The following is a 17,306-nucleotide window of genomic DNA, read 5'->3' on the forward strand; positions in this document are numbered from 1 at the left end:
GCATCTGGCCTTCCTTTCTGTAAGCAAGCACAGCTGCGAGCACAGGTTAATTTCACAGGTTTGGGGGCTTCCTGAATTGGGGTTGTTGCCGTGACAAATCCCCACCTCTTTCCGGTTCAGTGAATTTTCCACCTCCACCTAGGAACTATTTATTTATTAGTATAAATACTCAACTAGTGCTCTCTCCTTCTCTTTTTTTTTTTTTTTTAGTGAAAAGAGCTGTCTGTGCTTAAACAGTGCTTTTTTTGGGGGGTGCTATACCATCACAAAACATCAAGCCATTGGCAGATAAAATAGCATACTCTGGAGAAGAGGGAGATGCCATTTTAAGGACATGCCTCTCCTCATCCCTACCAACTTGCAGCAGTGGTAGGGATGCTTAGTAGGACCCAGGAGGCATGCTCCTCCTTCCTCTCCCCCTGCCGAAACTCCCCAGCCACAATCATTAAGAGGAAGCTTAACAAGGCTCACAGGGACACATGCTTGCTCCCTGGAAGCTGTGGACTCATCAGAGAAAGCTGCAAATCCCATTTTCCCCTGTTGCAGCAGGCAATCATTTTTTTGCATGATCAGATCACAAGCTGATTATTAAAGCTGGTTTGCACTGTGTCCAGAGGCCACTTTTTCCTGCAAGTAGGTTTCTCTTGCACTGCATAGAGCAGGGGAGCCCTCTGGTGGTAATCTGTAGGAAAACCTCCTGAGCAGGGGGGATTTGCTTAATTTGGGTGAGAATTCTTCATATTCTTTTCCCTTGCCTCCATAAGCCTTTTCCAAAATCGTTCATTAGGGCCGGGCGCGGTGGCTCATGCCTGTAATTCCAGCACTTTGGGAGGCCGAGTAGGTCACTCGGCCCACCGAGTCACTCGGACCACCCACCGAGGTGGGTAGGTCACTTTAGGTCAAGAGCTTGAGACCAGCCTGGCCAACATGGCAAAACCCCTGTCTCTACTAAAAATACAAAAATTAGCCGGACGTGGTGGTGCACACCTGTAATCCCAGCTACTTGGGAGGCTGAGACATGAGAATCACTTGAACTAACCCAGGAGGCAGAGGCTGCAGTGAGTACCTCTGCTCTCTAGGCTGGGTGATAGAGCGAGACTCTGTCTCAAAACAAAACAAATCAGCCATTATAGGTAAACCTGGCCTGTTGTAAGCCATCTGAACAAGAAAGTTCATACCATCAATGGACCATTGCTTTTTGGGGTCAAGATTGCATTTCTCCAGCCCCTTTTTGCTAAAGAGCCCCAGGACTGATGAGGAAGACAAGGCTATGGATTGTGAATGTGGCCCACATTGTAGAGGGGAGGAGAGGCCCTGACATGCTGTTCTGAAGTGAGTGACAGACATGCCCTCCAGGTGGAAACACCAAGCTTGGCATAGCACTTTAAGGTTCACTTATATAACATGTGATCCAAATCACCGGGAGGAGGGCAGCTCTGAGCCAACAGGAGGTCTTGTAGGTGTGGGGCTGGGACCAGGGGGCTGGAGAATAATGGGCAGGTGGTGGAACATGCAAACATGCTGGGGCTTGGCTGTTTGCAGTGGGGTTTGAGAAGATTAGAAGAATGAGGGTGGAGAGAAGGGAGAGGTTGACATATATTCGACACCTGTAGTGTCCTCCTTCAGACAGGAGAGTTAAGAAATCCAAGTCGCCTGTGATTCAGGAGGGCACAGTCCAGGCAAGCAGAAGAGAGGGGCCGGGCCAGGCAGGCACTAGGAACCAGGCTTTGGGAAAGGAGGCAGCGCCTGATTCTTGAACCTTTCTCAAAAGGCTAGGAATATCTAGTCCTGTTTCTCATTCGAATGTTTTTGGTATGTCCTGTTTTATTAGATCTGTTTGTATTTAGTTTTCATTTTCTTGGCATAGAACAGCCATTTTAAAGTAAAAATAAAATTTTTCACCATTTTAAAACATTAGGCAATATATGTTTGAAAAAGTTAAAAATCACAAAGAGATCAAGATTGTTTAATCGTTACTTTTTTGAGGGAAATGCAGTCACATTTGCCTGTACCATTACATACACCATTACTTGGACATTCACACTCAATTGGGAACATACATTACAAAAGAGAGAGGAACTTTTAAAACCACATTTAATTTTTAATACAAAACCTGTTGCACTATTACAGGTGTGATACAGAAGTGACCCTTTCATGCACAGATAAATTTCGCATCTACCAGTATGGAAGAGGAAAAACTGTGTTTTTATTGTTCTCCCAAAATATTGGCAAATTTAAAGTAACTTTTAATCTCTGTGCTCTCTGATGCCAAGGCAAACCTGTTTTGTCTTTTTGTATTTTCAATAGACAGGTGGATCTGTGAAAAGTGAATATAGAGACATGAAAGTATTTAGGGCCATCTTTACCTGGGATTACTTTAAATTATGCTTTACCTACATATATCAAAGACGCCAGGTTACTAGGCCTACTGTGCCCCATAGGCAAAGCTCTGAAGATTTCATCGAGAAATCTGCTGTCAATATGTAGAAAAGTTCACTATTTCAGTTTCACAGCAAAAAAGGCAGGGGGAGGGGGAACCCAGTACATATTTAAGTAGATGCTTTCCAATCCCATTCACTGCATTAATTAGCTTACTTCTTATACAGTACAACATAAACATTGCATGTTTATTTGTATGTAACACCTATAAGCATATAGCATCTACACTTTAAGTGTATTTACAAATTCAACAAAATATCTACATATAAAAAGCTTTACTTAAAATTAAACTTGATGCAAGTTATGAGAAACCAATTTATTGGCAAATGAAACTGAGCATTCCTTCAACCATAGGTTGTTATAGATTTTCATATTTGGAGGTAACCCATTTGATAGATATTGTTTATGAATATGATAGAATATATATTTACTTTTTAAACTGCAGATGTAACCCCTTGGACCGTTGGCCTTTTAAGCACTTGTCAGATTTCTTAGATTCTGAAATGTGTCCATAGCAATTTGCATACACGTTGTTTAATGCTGCAGAGTTTTCAACACGCACATAGGTAAAGTCTTGGAGAATAATATATTACTGTTGGCATGCTGTTGTATGCTTTCAGTGTTGGAGTAACTTAGTTTTAAAAATTAATTTTCTAGCATGTTGACATCTTTCTTACTGAATGTAACAGAAATCATAGAGGACCACAAAATCATCATGTGCTTCAGTTGGTGACAAAGCTTTTTTTATGCTTATGAGGAAATGCTATTTCAAATAAACTGTCTTCTTACTTTTATTTTCATGTTTTCTTCTTTTCCCAGCATTGCAGTTTTCACGAACTCTGCTTTTTAAAAGTTACTTTTAGACAATGACAGTAATCTAGGACTCAGAATGGACTGGACCAGCTGATACAGAATGCAGTATGTTATGGAATGCTTAATGTCTGAAGGCACTGTATGTGTCTTGCCCTGTGTTCTCTGGAATAATGTTTGAAATTTAATTTGAATGATTTGTTTTTGATTCTTTCAGTATGGCACACATGCCGAAATGCATTGCAATACACCTTGTTTATGCCTAAAAACAACCCAACATAGAAATGATGTAAAAAGAACACTGTGCTGCTGTAATGCCTGGAAGATTAAGAAGCCTACGGAGTAACAGGAGCCAAGAGTAGGTAACAGTTCTCGGTAAGCATCAGCAATGGGACTGTCATAATGAACTCATTTAGCAAGTATATACTGTACATACTGTTCCTAACAGTCTCCCAAAAAGACTAACGACAGCTATACATAGAGTCACCAATTTCACAACAATGTCCACAAAGACATTGAAGTTCTAGAGAATACTACAGTAACACTCCTGACAATGAAAACGGAATTCATATATAGGGGTTCTGCTGAGGATAGTATAAACAAAGTATCAAACCATGTTTTCATAACATACACGGGTATGTCTTTTAAATGTGGAGCATTTTTCATGCATCATATTGAACTGTATCCTGAAGAGGAAATAACAGGATCTGTTGGTGATGTCACATTATTTTTGTACTAGTTCTAAGGAAATCAAGAATACCCATTTTGAACGAAAAAGTATGCACTTTGCATTCCAGTTCACATTAACATATCATTTGACTGAGTTATGTTTTTGCTCTAACTATTCTCATAATATTAACATACAGCAGAAAATATACTCTCTACCCATATGTTCATAGTATGAGAGGGCTGACAAACAAGTGCTTAGGATAAACATTCTAGAGAAATGGAATATTGGCAAAGAGCTTAAAAATTAAACAAAGGAATTCATGGCGTTGACAGGAGAAGGTGCCTCTGAGCTTTCGTTTCCTTCAGCCGGCTCTTTCTCTTTCTTACCACTGTATTGTCCAATAAAGGAGCCATCCTCATTGAACTGGCCATTAACCCCTTCTCCATAGTCAACTAGGCTGTCGTCACTGTCTTCTTTTTTCACAGTCCTGTCTGAAGGAGTTCGACTTCCTTTTTTCAAAGGCTTGTGGTCTTCTGCGTCACTGGAAGAAAGAGAAAACATTTTTGTTGAGATTGGCATTTAGGTAACATTTTTTGTTTTTAAAGACCATGCATGCAAATTATGAGAAAGCATTTGGAGTCCTGGGTTTGTCTGGCCAAATCTAATTGTCAGGTTGACTCCAATAACGAGGATGAGTTGGAATGGAAATCAGGAGCAGAAATGGTTGAATCATGAAGTCTTCAGTAGAGTGGATGGCTCTCAATTGTGTATGTTAATTTCAATGACAAATTCTGATTCCTGAGTTGAAAGCAATCCAAAAATAATCACAAGCATTAAATAAGAAAGAATTAAGAAAAGGAGAAAAATCATCATTATTTTGAATTCAAAAAGGCAAAAGCTTATGGCAAGTAAAGAAGTTAGTATGTTAAACTGCACAATATCTCTGATTCCTTGGTTGTGAATGGAGCATGATTTTGGTTAGGTGTGAAATATGGATTTTTTTTTTTCTGAGCCAGAAGGAGAAGCAAAATCCTGCATTTCAAATAATTTTGTTATCAATGCAGGCCAGACTGTAAACTTAAACCTTACCTTTCAAGAGACCTACAAATCCCATTAAAAGGATGCAGAAGAAACAAATGAAAATAGCCTAAGAAGAAAAGCAAAATCCTTATACTGATAGTACACAGGTGTTTTTTGTTTTTTTGTTTTTATCTTTTTGGTAAATATTTTAGTTAATGAGTAAAGATTTATTAATCTGGAAAGAGACACACTTTAACTTAAAAGCACTACATTTGTACTATGAATGGCATGCCAATATATTCTAAAGAATGTGAGTGATTCCAAACATGTAATAGCAAATGCTTCCTACACTCATGTTAACCCCCCAGCTCCCTTATTCCATGTGTGTTATGCAGCCTAACCATGCTGGATGGGAATCTGAGGAGTGTACTTTAATAGGACTTTACAAGATTCCATTATTACAATTTTTTGCTTATTTCTCTGTTGAACCCCTAAGCACAATTTCTGGAAGTTGAAGAGTAATCATTATGTTTTTGAATGTTTACCCTTATGGTCAAATAACTAGTTATGCATATTGACCTATTTTTAAATAGGTAACATTTGTGAAAAAAATAGAAAAAGGCAATGACAGGATCCAACATTTTGTTTTCTTTCGAAGAACAAAAATGCAAGGCAAAATAGGAAACATATACAGTATTAATAAAAATGAAAAAGCCTTAATATACAAAAGGTATCACGGGCTGCAGTATTTAATCTAGCAATTTGTGCTAAGACTTTACTGCTCCCTCTGTTTCAGACAGTGACTTTTCTTTTTCTAGCCAAGATACAAATATTTCAAGATGCACAAGTATCCTGGCTCTTTTGTCAATAACTTTTACTAGGGAAAATTTTTCAATTTTTCTCCAAGGAGAAAATCTCAAGTCTGGGAAATAATGCTAGCATAATATGACACTGGCATATGCCACTGAAAACAACCTGTTTCAGTAATAAACGATTTCTTGTTGCACACTGAATAAACTATATGATCATCACTGCTAATAAACAACTGGAGAGGAGTCGTCTTGGGGTGGCCTGTGTTTGGGGGCACTTCAGAGGACATAGCATTGAGTGTCTAACCTGTTATGAAAACAGCCTACACAACATCTCTGGGGTTTAATTATTAAATACTTCCTGTGAAATATAGTTCATGTTTCAGTGTGACAGTTAATTCAGCTGAAGAGTTCAAAATAGGCAGAATTTTGTCACCTGAATTCCAATGACTAGTCTTATTCTGCCTTGTAATACTAGCGTCCCAAGGAATACACTACTGGAAATTTGTCATCTGTGGCATTTCTTTGGTCTAGCCGTCTATCCACCCATCCCTTCATCCAATAAATGTTTACTGAGTGCCTACTCTAACACAGATTGTTCTCAGCACTGGGAATATAGCAGCAAACAAAATAGATTAAAACCCTCACCTCACTGGCTTTATTTCTAGTGGAAGAAAATACAATTAACAATCAATATAATAAAAAATTATGCATATATTATGTCAGAAGATGATTATCACTATGCAAATTACAGAGCTGAGTAAAGACTACAGAAGGTGTTGGAGAAGGGACGGAGAGTTGGCATTAAATAAGATGTCCAGGAAGGCCTCGTCAAGCAGTGATATCTGGTCAACAACTTTAAAAGAGGTGAGTTAGCAAGGTGGACAGTTGGAGGGAGAGCAGTTCATGCAGGAGTAACAAGCAGTATATATGTCTTGAGGTGAGGGCAAGACTGGCATGTTCTAGGAACACTAAGGAGCTTGGCGTGGCTGGAGAGAGAGAGAGAGAGACAGAGTAGGAGAGTAGGAGTTAAGTAAGGGGAGTGGCAGGGCTAAATCAGGGCCTGTGGGACATTGTAAGGATGCTGCCTTTAACTCTGAGTGAGATAGGAAGCCCTGGGAGGGTTTTCAAATAATAAGTGACATGCTCTGACTTATATTTTAAAAGCACTACTCTGCCATCAGTGTTGAGAATAGCCTACCTTAGAGGGCTGGGGTTGGTAAACTACAGTAAAATTAGGCCATGCCTATTTATCACATAATGTCTATGGCTGCTTTTGCGCTACAATAGCAGAATTGCAGAGTTGCAGCAGAGACCACGTGGCCTGTAAAGTCTAAGATATTTAGTTGACCAACCTCTGCTCTAAAGAGTCAGGGGAGAATGTTAACAATAATCCAGGAGTGAGATGACTGTGACTTGGACCAGAGTAGAACACTGGAGGTGATATAAGATGCTCAGATTATGAACATATTTTGAAGGTAGAGCCAACAGGATTTTCTGATGGGTTAGATATGGAATAACAGAGAAAAAGATTTTTGGTTTGAGCAACAGGAAGCTTGGAAGTACTGTTACTATGGAGTGGAGCATGTTGGGAGGGGAAAATCAATGGTTCCATTTTGGGCATATTAAAGTTTGAATATGTCCTGAGAACCACCCCTTTAATCATTTTATGAGGCTAGTATAACATTGATATCTAAAACCAATAAGAACACTTCAAGAAAGTCAAACTACAGGCTAATCTCATTCATGAACATAGATGAAAAAACCCCAAACAAACCATGACCAAACCAAATTTAGCAATCTACGAAAAAGACAATATTTTATATCCAGGTTGGGTTTATTCCAGGAATGCAGCTTTATTTTAGCATTAAAACATCAATTCATATAATTCATCATTTTAGCAGAAGAAAATAAAAATGTGATAATCTTAGTAAATTTAGAAAGAGATATATGAAAAAATTCAACACCCATTCATGATAAAAACATTAGGAAGAGAATGTATTTTTACTCCTAACATTAGGAATAGAATGCATCTTCATTAACCTGATTAAGGGTAGCAAGAAGAAACCTAAAGTAAACATCATCCTTAATGATGAACCGAAAACTTTGTTTGAAATCAGAAATAATAATGATGGCCACTTCTAATAAATTAGAATTATTAGAATTAGAATAAATTAGAATAAACCACTTCTAATAAAAACTGCATTAAAAATCCTAAGCAACTTTATAAGAAAAAGAAATAGATGAAAGGAAGCTATCATTATTCATAACTGATATGATTGTGTATATAAAAAATCCAGACGAATCTACAGGTAAATGTAAGAATATAAAGAGATTTTTCATAATGTTGCTTGATACAAGATTGGCATAAAAGTCAATTCTACTTACGCTCTTGCAAACAATTAGGAAATAAAATTTTAAATATTATTCCATTTATGAGACCATAAATATGAAGTATATAAAGACAAATCCAACAAAAATATGTGTAAGACCTCCGAAGAAAATAAAACTTTTATTCAGAGTTATTAAAGAAGATCTGAATGAGTAGAGGAATGTTCTACATCCATGGATGGAAGACTCAAATATCGTAAATATGTTAACCTTCCCCATATTGCCCTTTAGTTGCAATTTATTTCCAGTAAAAGCTCAGCAGGTTTTTATGTGCATCTTGGCAGGCTGATTCTATGATGTACAAATAAATGAAAAGGGCTAAGAATATTAAAAAGGCTCTTGAAGAAGACAACTGAAGTTAGAGAACTAGACCTAGCAGATATGGAGACTTATTAAAACCTATATTATTAAGACAGTATGGTCTTGGGGGAGAGATAGGCAGATTGACCAATGGAATGGAATACAGAATCTTGAAACTGGGGGAAGACCTTTTTGTTAGTTTTATTCCTACATCATATTTTTATGCTATCATAACTAGATAAGTTTTAAAGTCTTATTTTCCAATTGCTTGCTGGTACATAGAAATATAAGACTTTTATGTTAATTTTGTGTCGAGCAACATTAGTGAACTCTGTTATTATAATATTTGCTTGTTGATTCATTTGGGTTTTTACGTACAAAATCATATCAGTTATAATTAATGACCAGCCAAGAAGGGGCTCCCCCGAAACATCCATTCACTCCAGTTTAACGGCTGTGGCAGAGGAGAGAATCAACAGCAACACAGGCTGTGCTTGAAAGAAGAGAAGGAAGTGGGATGCTCCCTCCTCCAACAGAGTCTTTCCAGGAAAAGCCATTCAAGGGCAGTGAGATCTTTTGAAGACCAGTCTTTAATAAGTGGTGTGATATAATATCATACTTCAATAATTAGAACCTGGTTAAGTGAGAAAAAATCACTGTGTGTCATACGCACAGTGCTGCCACATGGTTTGTGTTCAACAAGCATACATGTCCATCTCCCATCACATCTCTTCTCTCCACTCCAGGTCCCTACTTCAGAGAGATTTTTTTTTTTCCCCTAAGAAATACCTTATGCAACACACATGCAGAACTTTCCAGGTGTAATGAGTGGTTACGACTCTGCGTGAAGCACTGTATTAGGGCTTGCCTTTTTCAATTCCAAGATGAATTTTGTAATGAAATAGTAAATAAACTGCTTTTGACATCGTGTTCAGTGAAGTTGCCATGTCAAGTTTAAATATGAAAGGAGAGTTTCCCAAATGAGATGAATCAAGAAGTCATAGAAGATGATTTAAAAGTTTTATATATATATATATATTTAGCAGACCTTGATTTTAATCAAGTTTTAATGGAGTAGGCAGCAGTATTATTCAAAGCTTTACAAAACAAGTAAAAATTCATTCACATTTTAATGAGAATGTTTAAGGAATCAGACAATTATTAGTTTTGGATGTCAAAGGTTGAATGGATTTCAAAATAAGACATATATATATAAAGTATCCAGTATACAAGTATTGATACAATATCAAGTATATTCTTGAGACTTAGATTCATGAATCAAGATCATTGTGCAGTGGAAAGAAATGTTCCTATCACAATGCTAAAACTGCATGACTTCCCCTAGAAGACTCCCTGTACCACCCTCCTTCTATGCTGCCCACCTGGCTTTACCTTCCTGCTCCTCTTCCCTTGGTACCTTAGTTACATCTCTTTCATAGCACTTTTCACACTCTGGTCATTGTTCTTTTACTTCCCTGCATCCATCACTAGGCTATAAACTCCCTGAGTGGGACCAAATTCTATTGGTTTGAATATTCCCAAGTCCTGGCATATAGTAGGCACTCAATAAATACTGGCAGAATGAGTTCACTGTAAAATAATAGAGGAGACAGTGGGCATTTTAGAACTTTTTAAAAAAATTCTAACATAAAACATTTCATTCCCTCTTAGTTTTGTGATGGCAGACAAAGCATTGGAATATATCCTTTCCTTTCTTTTTCCCTAAGAATAACTTTTTAGGGAGTTCATATTGTTTTTCAACAGTACTTTGTTCAGAAGTGTGCACATCTGTTAAATCCCACTGAGTAAAATTCGGCAACAGCAGGTGAATCTGTGATAATTCTGTCAGATTTTCCTGTTGTTACCACCCTCCCATGGCCAAACCACATCGCAGCTCAAGTGACATTCATGACCCAAATACTCTTTCCTACCCACTCTCTAAAAGTTCATTATTATTCTACTTACAAGCCAGTTCATATTTGTAAGCAAAATAACTCTAATGTATATAACGAATGCAACACATCTTGGCATCATTCAAGCCTTATGAGCATGGGTTAGCATGCTTGCCAAAAGCCCATGTTCACATGAATGACAAGATTCATGTGGGGAGAGCCACCAATTACGTAGTAAGTTATGAGTTCAAGTAATATGGGCATATGGGTTATGACCTAGGTTTATTCTCGTTTTAAGGAAAATGGATCTAAAGAATAAAACAATACTTACACTGTTGGTTGCATTGTTTCTCTGATTTTTCTATATGCTAGTAAGGATGCAGATCCTACTGTCTGTATAATTAAAGAAACAAACAAAGAAAGCTGCAGGCTTCCAACAGAGGGTAACTGCTTGGGGGTGGGTGTCAGAGTAAGGGCACAGGGTTATATCATATAAGCACATTTGGCCACCAGTGAGGTTCTATCCCTCTTTGCACTATGAAATATCATCTGGCTCAGAGCCAGCCATGTAGAAATGGTTTCATCCTCAGACTGGTGAATAAGCAAATCAGAAATGGAATTAATTTACACTTAGGCAATAGTCCTAATTTTGTATGTGTCTGGTCAGCACAATAATTTATTTTTGAAATAAAAGAGAGTAAGAATCAATAAATAATACAGAGCTCAAAGCTTCCAGAAGGTGCAAAGCAGAGACAGGACCCTGGTGATTTCAGGAAGTGCATAACACTTAAATGTATTATTAAAAATAAAAGATTCTGTTAATAAACAGTTGGAACTGTTTTCATTAATCACAGCCTCTAAGATAATAAACATGTTTGGATTTCTTTAAATAGAAAATAAACCAAAGGGAAAACATTCTGAGGTAGTGTCAGGAAATCAAAGGACAAAGCCCTATCTTTGTAAACCAAAGTAAAAAACGTGGTTGGAATTTTGGGGAAATGATTTTGCTTGTGGGATTGTCCTTAAGAACTTTTAGTTTCATTGAAAAAATTATATCATTGAGTTAAGTTTCAAGTTGAAGACACCCATCAGAACCTGAATTCCCTTGGCACCTCCCAAATTTATCATTACATTTATGACAAGTGTGCTGGTGTTTTTGTCTTTGTGTCAATTGGGTTTGCACTCAATAAGCCCAAATGAAAAGTCTTTCTTTCCTGAGAAACTAAGGCCTAAGCTAAAGACAACTATTTGAAAACACTTTACCAACATAGCACATATAAATTAACACTAAGACAAAGAAATATGACCAAATAGACGTAAACACAGTGATTATGAGACCAGTAACCAAATACTTGCCATGTACTGCTCCAGACACAAAATTCTATTAAAGTTGTTAGTAGATGGCTCGTAGAAGAAAACAGAAATTACAGAACTATGAATCACAGGCAACGGCTGAGTTGAAAGTAAAACTAACAGTCTTTTAATTCCAAGCTAGTTCATAAAACTCAAACTCCGTTTTTTTTTTGTTTGTTTTAAAAATAGATCCAGGGGGTACATGTGCAAGTTTGTTACATGGATACATTGTAGAGCGGTGGGGTTTGGGCTTCTGGTATACCATCACCCAAATATTAACCTTGATTTTAGTCAAGTTTTAATGGAGTAGGCAGCAATTATCTGGGAAAGTCACATGACCTCAGATCATGGTTTCACATCGCCATAAGAGCAAGGTGATGTTTGAGACCCACATGGTGGGCAGTACATTGCCAGATTCACTGAAGCATGATAATGTCGAATAGGAGCCCATCACCATGTGGAGAATGTATGAAAGACAATAGTTTATTTCCAACTCATGCAAATACATATTTTTTTTTCAGGCCACATTAAAGATTTTGCTTCATCACAATAAATAAGGGAGTGGTATGCATATCCTGTTGATAATTAGAGCCACAAGAACTCTTACAAATAAGAAGTTATTTAGTAACTGTCAGCTTACCTGCTTTACAGGAGAAACATGTAGAAAGGTGAATTATTTCAGCGAAGTTCTACTCATCCAGATGCCCTAGGCTATGGGCTTCTGCAGGCTGCTCTAATGTGTTACAAAGCCCTCTTGGGTGAACTGGGTGTGGATGCTGCATGAGGTTTTCATGCACCTTCAGCTCCAGAACCAACTTCTGATATCAAGACAACCCTCACTACTCATTTTTCTGTACCACGAGATACAGAAATTCTGAGAACGTTTTGAAATCATAGTTATCTCTCTTTAAGAGATCAGAATATAAAAACTTAGGGGCTGAGATAATAAAGGAAAAACACAGGTATCTGCATGGAAACTGATATGAAAGTGATTTTATTGAAAATATATGTCTTTTTCTCAATCAGTTCTATATTTTTCATCCTTAGCATTATGCCACATGAAATTCTACGATATTGACATGATAGTGACATGGAAAAACCAAAAATGAGCTCTAGAGACAGGTAAAAAGTAACATAAATATCTTCTCTACAAATGCTGCCTGGTAATCACAATAGTGAAATATTTTATTTCGCCTAAAAGCCTCTTCATCTTGCAAACAATGTCTCAAAGTGGGCTTAATGCATATTTAAAAGGTATTTTATATAAGCAAGAGGCTTCTAAAAAGAAAAGCAAGGTAAAGAAGGTATTTTAAAAAGGTATATTTTTAGAATAACAGAATCCTCACATTTTATTTAAATAAATACATATTTTGTTTCTGTTTTTAAACAAATCTAAAATAATATTTTCCTTCTCTTGAAAAGATTTATCTTTGTTTAAAGAGAAGATTTTTTAAAAATTTAGCACATAGGTTATATTAACATTTTCCCTTAATGATGGAGTCAAGCCAAGAATGTATTATCAAAGTTCCGTGAGTAACACATTGCCTAGAGAGCTATGATATTTCTTAATAGTTAACAGCTTCTAAAACAATCTAGTCACCATTTCATGATTAAAGGGCAAGGGTATGGGTATTGTTTAGGAAAACTAGCTTCAAATTCTAGATGAAAGTCTGTTCACACTGGTTTTATTACAGCATGTTTAGAAGATGACAAGTATAGTTTTCTTTACAATGCAGGCATTGGGGGGTCTTTTTTGTTGTTTTAATGCTCATAGTAGCACACTGGTTTTGCTAGATTAGATTGATCAATACAGCATGGGCCCATGGAAAATATGACAAAGTGGGAGACATTCCACCTCCAAAATTATGACTAAAATCAAAATTTAGTTTTTTAATGAAAAATGAAAATGTTTGACCATGAGGGACATGTAAACATCGAGACATGGAAGTATCCCTAAACTTTTATTTGAGGAAAATATGAGATGCCAGGCAGAGCATGTTCTGGCCGAGTTCTATTCTCGAGACTGTGTTTGTGTGGGCAGAGAAGATGAAGAGCAGAGAAGCAGGGGCTCACCTGTATTCTCCAAATGTCCCATCATCTTCCTTCATAGGCTGGATTTCAGGGTCAGCATGGGCATCTTCCTTTTCTTTAACTAAAATGTCAAAATGATATGATTTTCTGTTGATCCTGTTCTTTCTTATTCAAAGTCCATGAGAGCATTCTTTGAGATATACAGCAGTGAAAAATAATTCTATACACAAGTAGATGTTGTACAACCATATATATTGTGGCCACACATATATGTTGGTGTTTTATTTTTGAGGCAACCCAATAGAATGTACATTTATTAACACATAAAGTTGACTAGTCTCACCCGATAAATAAATAATTTTTAAGTTTCTAAGATTTCCCCCTATTTTACCAATCTATTTATTAACTATATTAATGGTTGCAAATTGTTTTTGTAAGCCTATTCTTTCACAGATTTTTTTTTCTTGTCACTGAAGGGAAAATGGTCAGGTAAAGGAAATATAAATTTAATGGGTCCGCTAAATTGAATAAACCATTACATCATAGGGAAAGCAATGTCACACATCACAATATGAAGACTTAGTTCATGCATTACTTCCTCTGAAAAACTCCATGCACCTTCCCTGCAACTCTCCCCTTGCCAGTTGGTTTTAGGTGTTACTTCAGCATCCATAACTTATGTGGAGTCTAAGAAAGTAGACTCACTACTGTTTTCAGAGAACAGATTGATTTAATCCTCCAAATGCCTTATGATCGTTGACAATGTTTAGGTTGCCATTATATAAAAAGGGATCAAAAGTCATTTGAAGAGAAACTCCAAACTCATGGCTCTGGGAAGGCATAATATTACAATCTACATGATTACCCCCATTATTTCTTTTTAGTTTAATGGATTATTATGTAGCATTATAAAGCAATTTTAATCTTTCTTTCTTACCTGGATATTTACCACCCTTGTTTCTTCTGATGAAGCAAACGATCAGCAAAATTAAGATAAGGAGAGCGACAGCACACATTAGACCAATGAACCAGCCCTGAGTTGCAATATCCACCTGCCGACTTGCCATTGCTGGAAAATAAATCAACGGTGTTGGTGGCAATAGGTTAAGGGGAGATGGGAACTGCTGAAGTCTCTCAGAGTAAAAAATTGCCACATTATGTGAGCTTTCATATATTTTGCATGTGGCCCCAAATTAGGATCTGTCAATTATTAATCAGAAATTATATAAATACTTAACTTTGAAAAATCTTCATTCATTAAAAAAATCAAATAGAGAAATCTGAATAATGATAACATTAAATGCTAACAACCCCTGGTGAACATTGTGTTCACAGTTATTTTCACTATATATTCTCAATAAAAACAAATTCCCAAACCAATTATTCACTGTTAACAGGATACATTTTACATTAAGTACAATGAGCAAAATATAAAACTGAGTTTTAAACAGAACAGAATGTATACATCTAATTGAGTATTTTCTCTTCAAAGAAACTACTTTTAGAGGCTACACTGTCCTTGCAAGGCTGTTGTCATTTTCGATATTTTTTAGAAATCTGTTTAAAAAAAAAAAACGGTCCACACAAGAAACCTTTCCAGATCAGAAAAACAGCTGTATTGTTTTATGTAACAGCTCAATTTGCACCCAAAATATTACTTAGATTTGTTATTCATCTCATTCACAAGAGTTGGTTCTGAGTGGAAATTTCTGAAAAACCAAATCTACCCTCAAAGAATCAATATTTGTTATTGCTAAGGATCCATTCAAAAGATTGGCATATCTCTCAGTCAGTGAAATCATTATTTGCCCAAGTGACTAGTTTGAAAAGAAAGTACTCACTTATGTGTATACATATCCTTTCAGTGTTCATCTATTCTGTTTAATAAATGCGAAACCCCTTATTCCATCAGTCATAATATGCAAAATTTCTAAGAAAACCACAGAATAATTAGCATTTTGGGTATTATTTTAAAGTATCAATCTTATGGGAAAAAGTGCAGCATCAATGGCTATTCAGACATGCCCATGCAGATTTGCTTAATTAACTGGCATAAATTATTTTTTAAAAGACCTTTATTTTCTCTCTTTTGACCATAATCAAGATAAAACATTTTCTTCTTTTGACTCCATAAGCATGCTTATATCATGCTTTTAATTTGACTGAATTTCTTCTGAATATATTTTACACAGTTGAGTTAGGTGTGTGTGATCTCTGGATGCAGAAATAAACATGACTACGCATATCCCAGGTTCTGCCAATGTTGCAAGAATAGCATCTCATTGCCTCTTTTTCTCCATATAAAGTTTAGGGAGAAAAAGGAAATGCTAAAAATCAAGTGTGAAGAGGAAGGTAAAAAAATATGGACATACGTAGAATAAATAAAATGAGAAGCAAAAATACCTTATTTGAAATACAAGTCAAAGGCTGGTAGCCTTTTCCCAATAGGCCCTCATGCCTCATTAGTTAGTGAAGTTTTGAGCCGTATTATAGCCACATACAAGTAAAGCACCAGTTTAGGTAGTTTCTCCTTGCCATATACATACCACAGTCATGATGATGAAGATGAAGACAATGGTAAAAACACTGACGGCTAACAGTTTTGGACCCTTACCATAGGCTTGGCACTGTGCTGAGGCATATCTCATTTAATCTTTACAACAAGTCTCTGAGGTAGGCATCAGGAATAAAGCCATGCCCAGAGAAGATTAAGAACTTGCTGAAAAGTTGGAGCAACCTGTGTCTGACTCCAGAAAATATGCCACTAGCCATTATATTATACTGCTGTAATGCATTCCTAAAAACAATCCAGATATCAAATCTGCAAAAGTCTTCAGTTAAAGAATAAAATGCTATAGGCACTTCCTATTCTGAGACAGGCAAAAAGGTATTAAAGTCCATCATTACATCTGCTTTGGCAACATATTTCTTTCAATTAATGCCCAGTCTGTGCTTTTTCTTCAAAACTGAACAAAAAACCAAACGGCATTAAGTCTCTTAAGCATTTGACTAAAGTTAGTTCTTGTTTTTAGTGTGCTGATTTACAGCCCTGTCATAATAGATTTAGCATTTACATTTTTCATCTAATTAAATGTAACTAAAAAGGGAAAAACAAAATACTCAGGTACCAGCAGAGATATTGTTCTACAAGGATGGTGACTGCCAAAATCAAACTACTGACTGGCAGTTTGCTGCTATGCAACCATGCAAAAACTGGATGGATGTTTGATGGGTGGTGTACAAACATCCACACTGACTTTGAATTTCTGCCTCTATGTCTAAAAGAAAAAATGTTTCACTGCCCTATTATTTAAAATAGGCAGACACAATATGGTAATAGGTGCATGTGTGCACATACACAGTCACATTCAGACACACACAAGTACACCAGAAATTGATATAAAACAGAAACTATGTAAATGGAATAAAAACTTCTATTGACTTTCCATGCATAAAATAAAAGATTTAAATTCCAGAATGATTAAAAGAGGCCTATCAGGACAATCTAAAATCATCTGGGACATACAAATCCAAGCCATAACCACGATCGTGCACCACAAACACACACACACCCCCTACATAGAGAGAATT

General features: G+C 36.5%; 1 protein-coding gene across 27 annotated transcripts in view; it reads right to left on the reverse strand.

Annotated features, from left to right (window-relative positions):
• Positions 1 to 1,950: 1,950 nt before the first annotated feature.
• Positions 1,951 to 17,306, reverse strand: part of NRCAM (neuronal cell adhesion molecule) — a 305,384-nt gene continuing 290,028 nt past the window's right edge. For all 27 annotated transcript variants that reach the window (XM_077997198.1, XM_077997197.1, XM_077997193.1 and 24 more), the window contains 3 exons: positions 14,653 to 14,784; positions 13,758 to 13,836; positions 1,951 to 4,460 (listed from right to left, as the gene is read on the reverse strand). In XM_077997198.1, the coding sequence (XP_077853324.1) occupies positions 4,223 to 4,460; positions 13,758 to 13,836; positions 14,653 to 14,784 (449 nt within the window). In that variant the 3' untranslated portion in view covers positions 1,951 to 4,222. The remainder of the gene's footprint in view (positions 4,461 to 13,757; positions 13,837 to 14,652; positions 14,785 to 17,306) is intronic.

The sequence above is a fragment of the Macaca mulatta genome, chromosome 3 (assembly GCF_049350105.2).
Source record: "Macaca mulatta isolate MMU2019108-1 chromosome 3, T2T-MMU8v2.0, whole genome shotgun sequence".
Taxonomy (NCBI): domain Eukaryota; kingdom Metazoa; phylum Chordata; class Mammalia; order Primates; family Cercopithecidae; genus Macaca; species Macaca mulatta.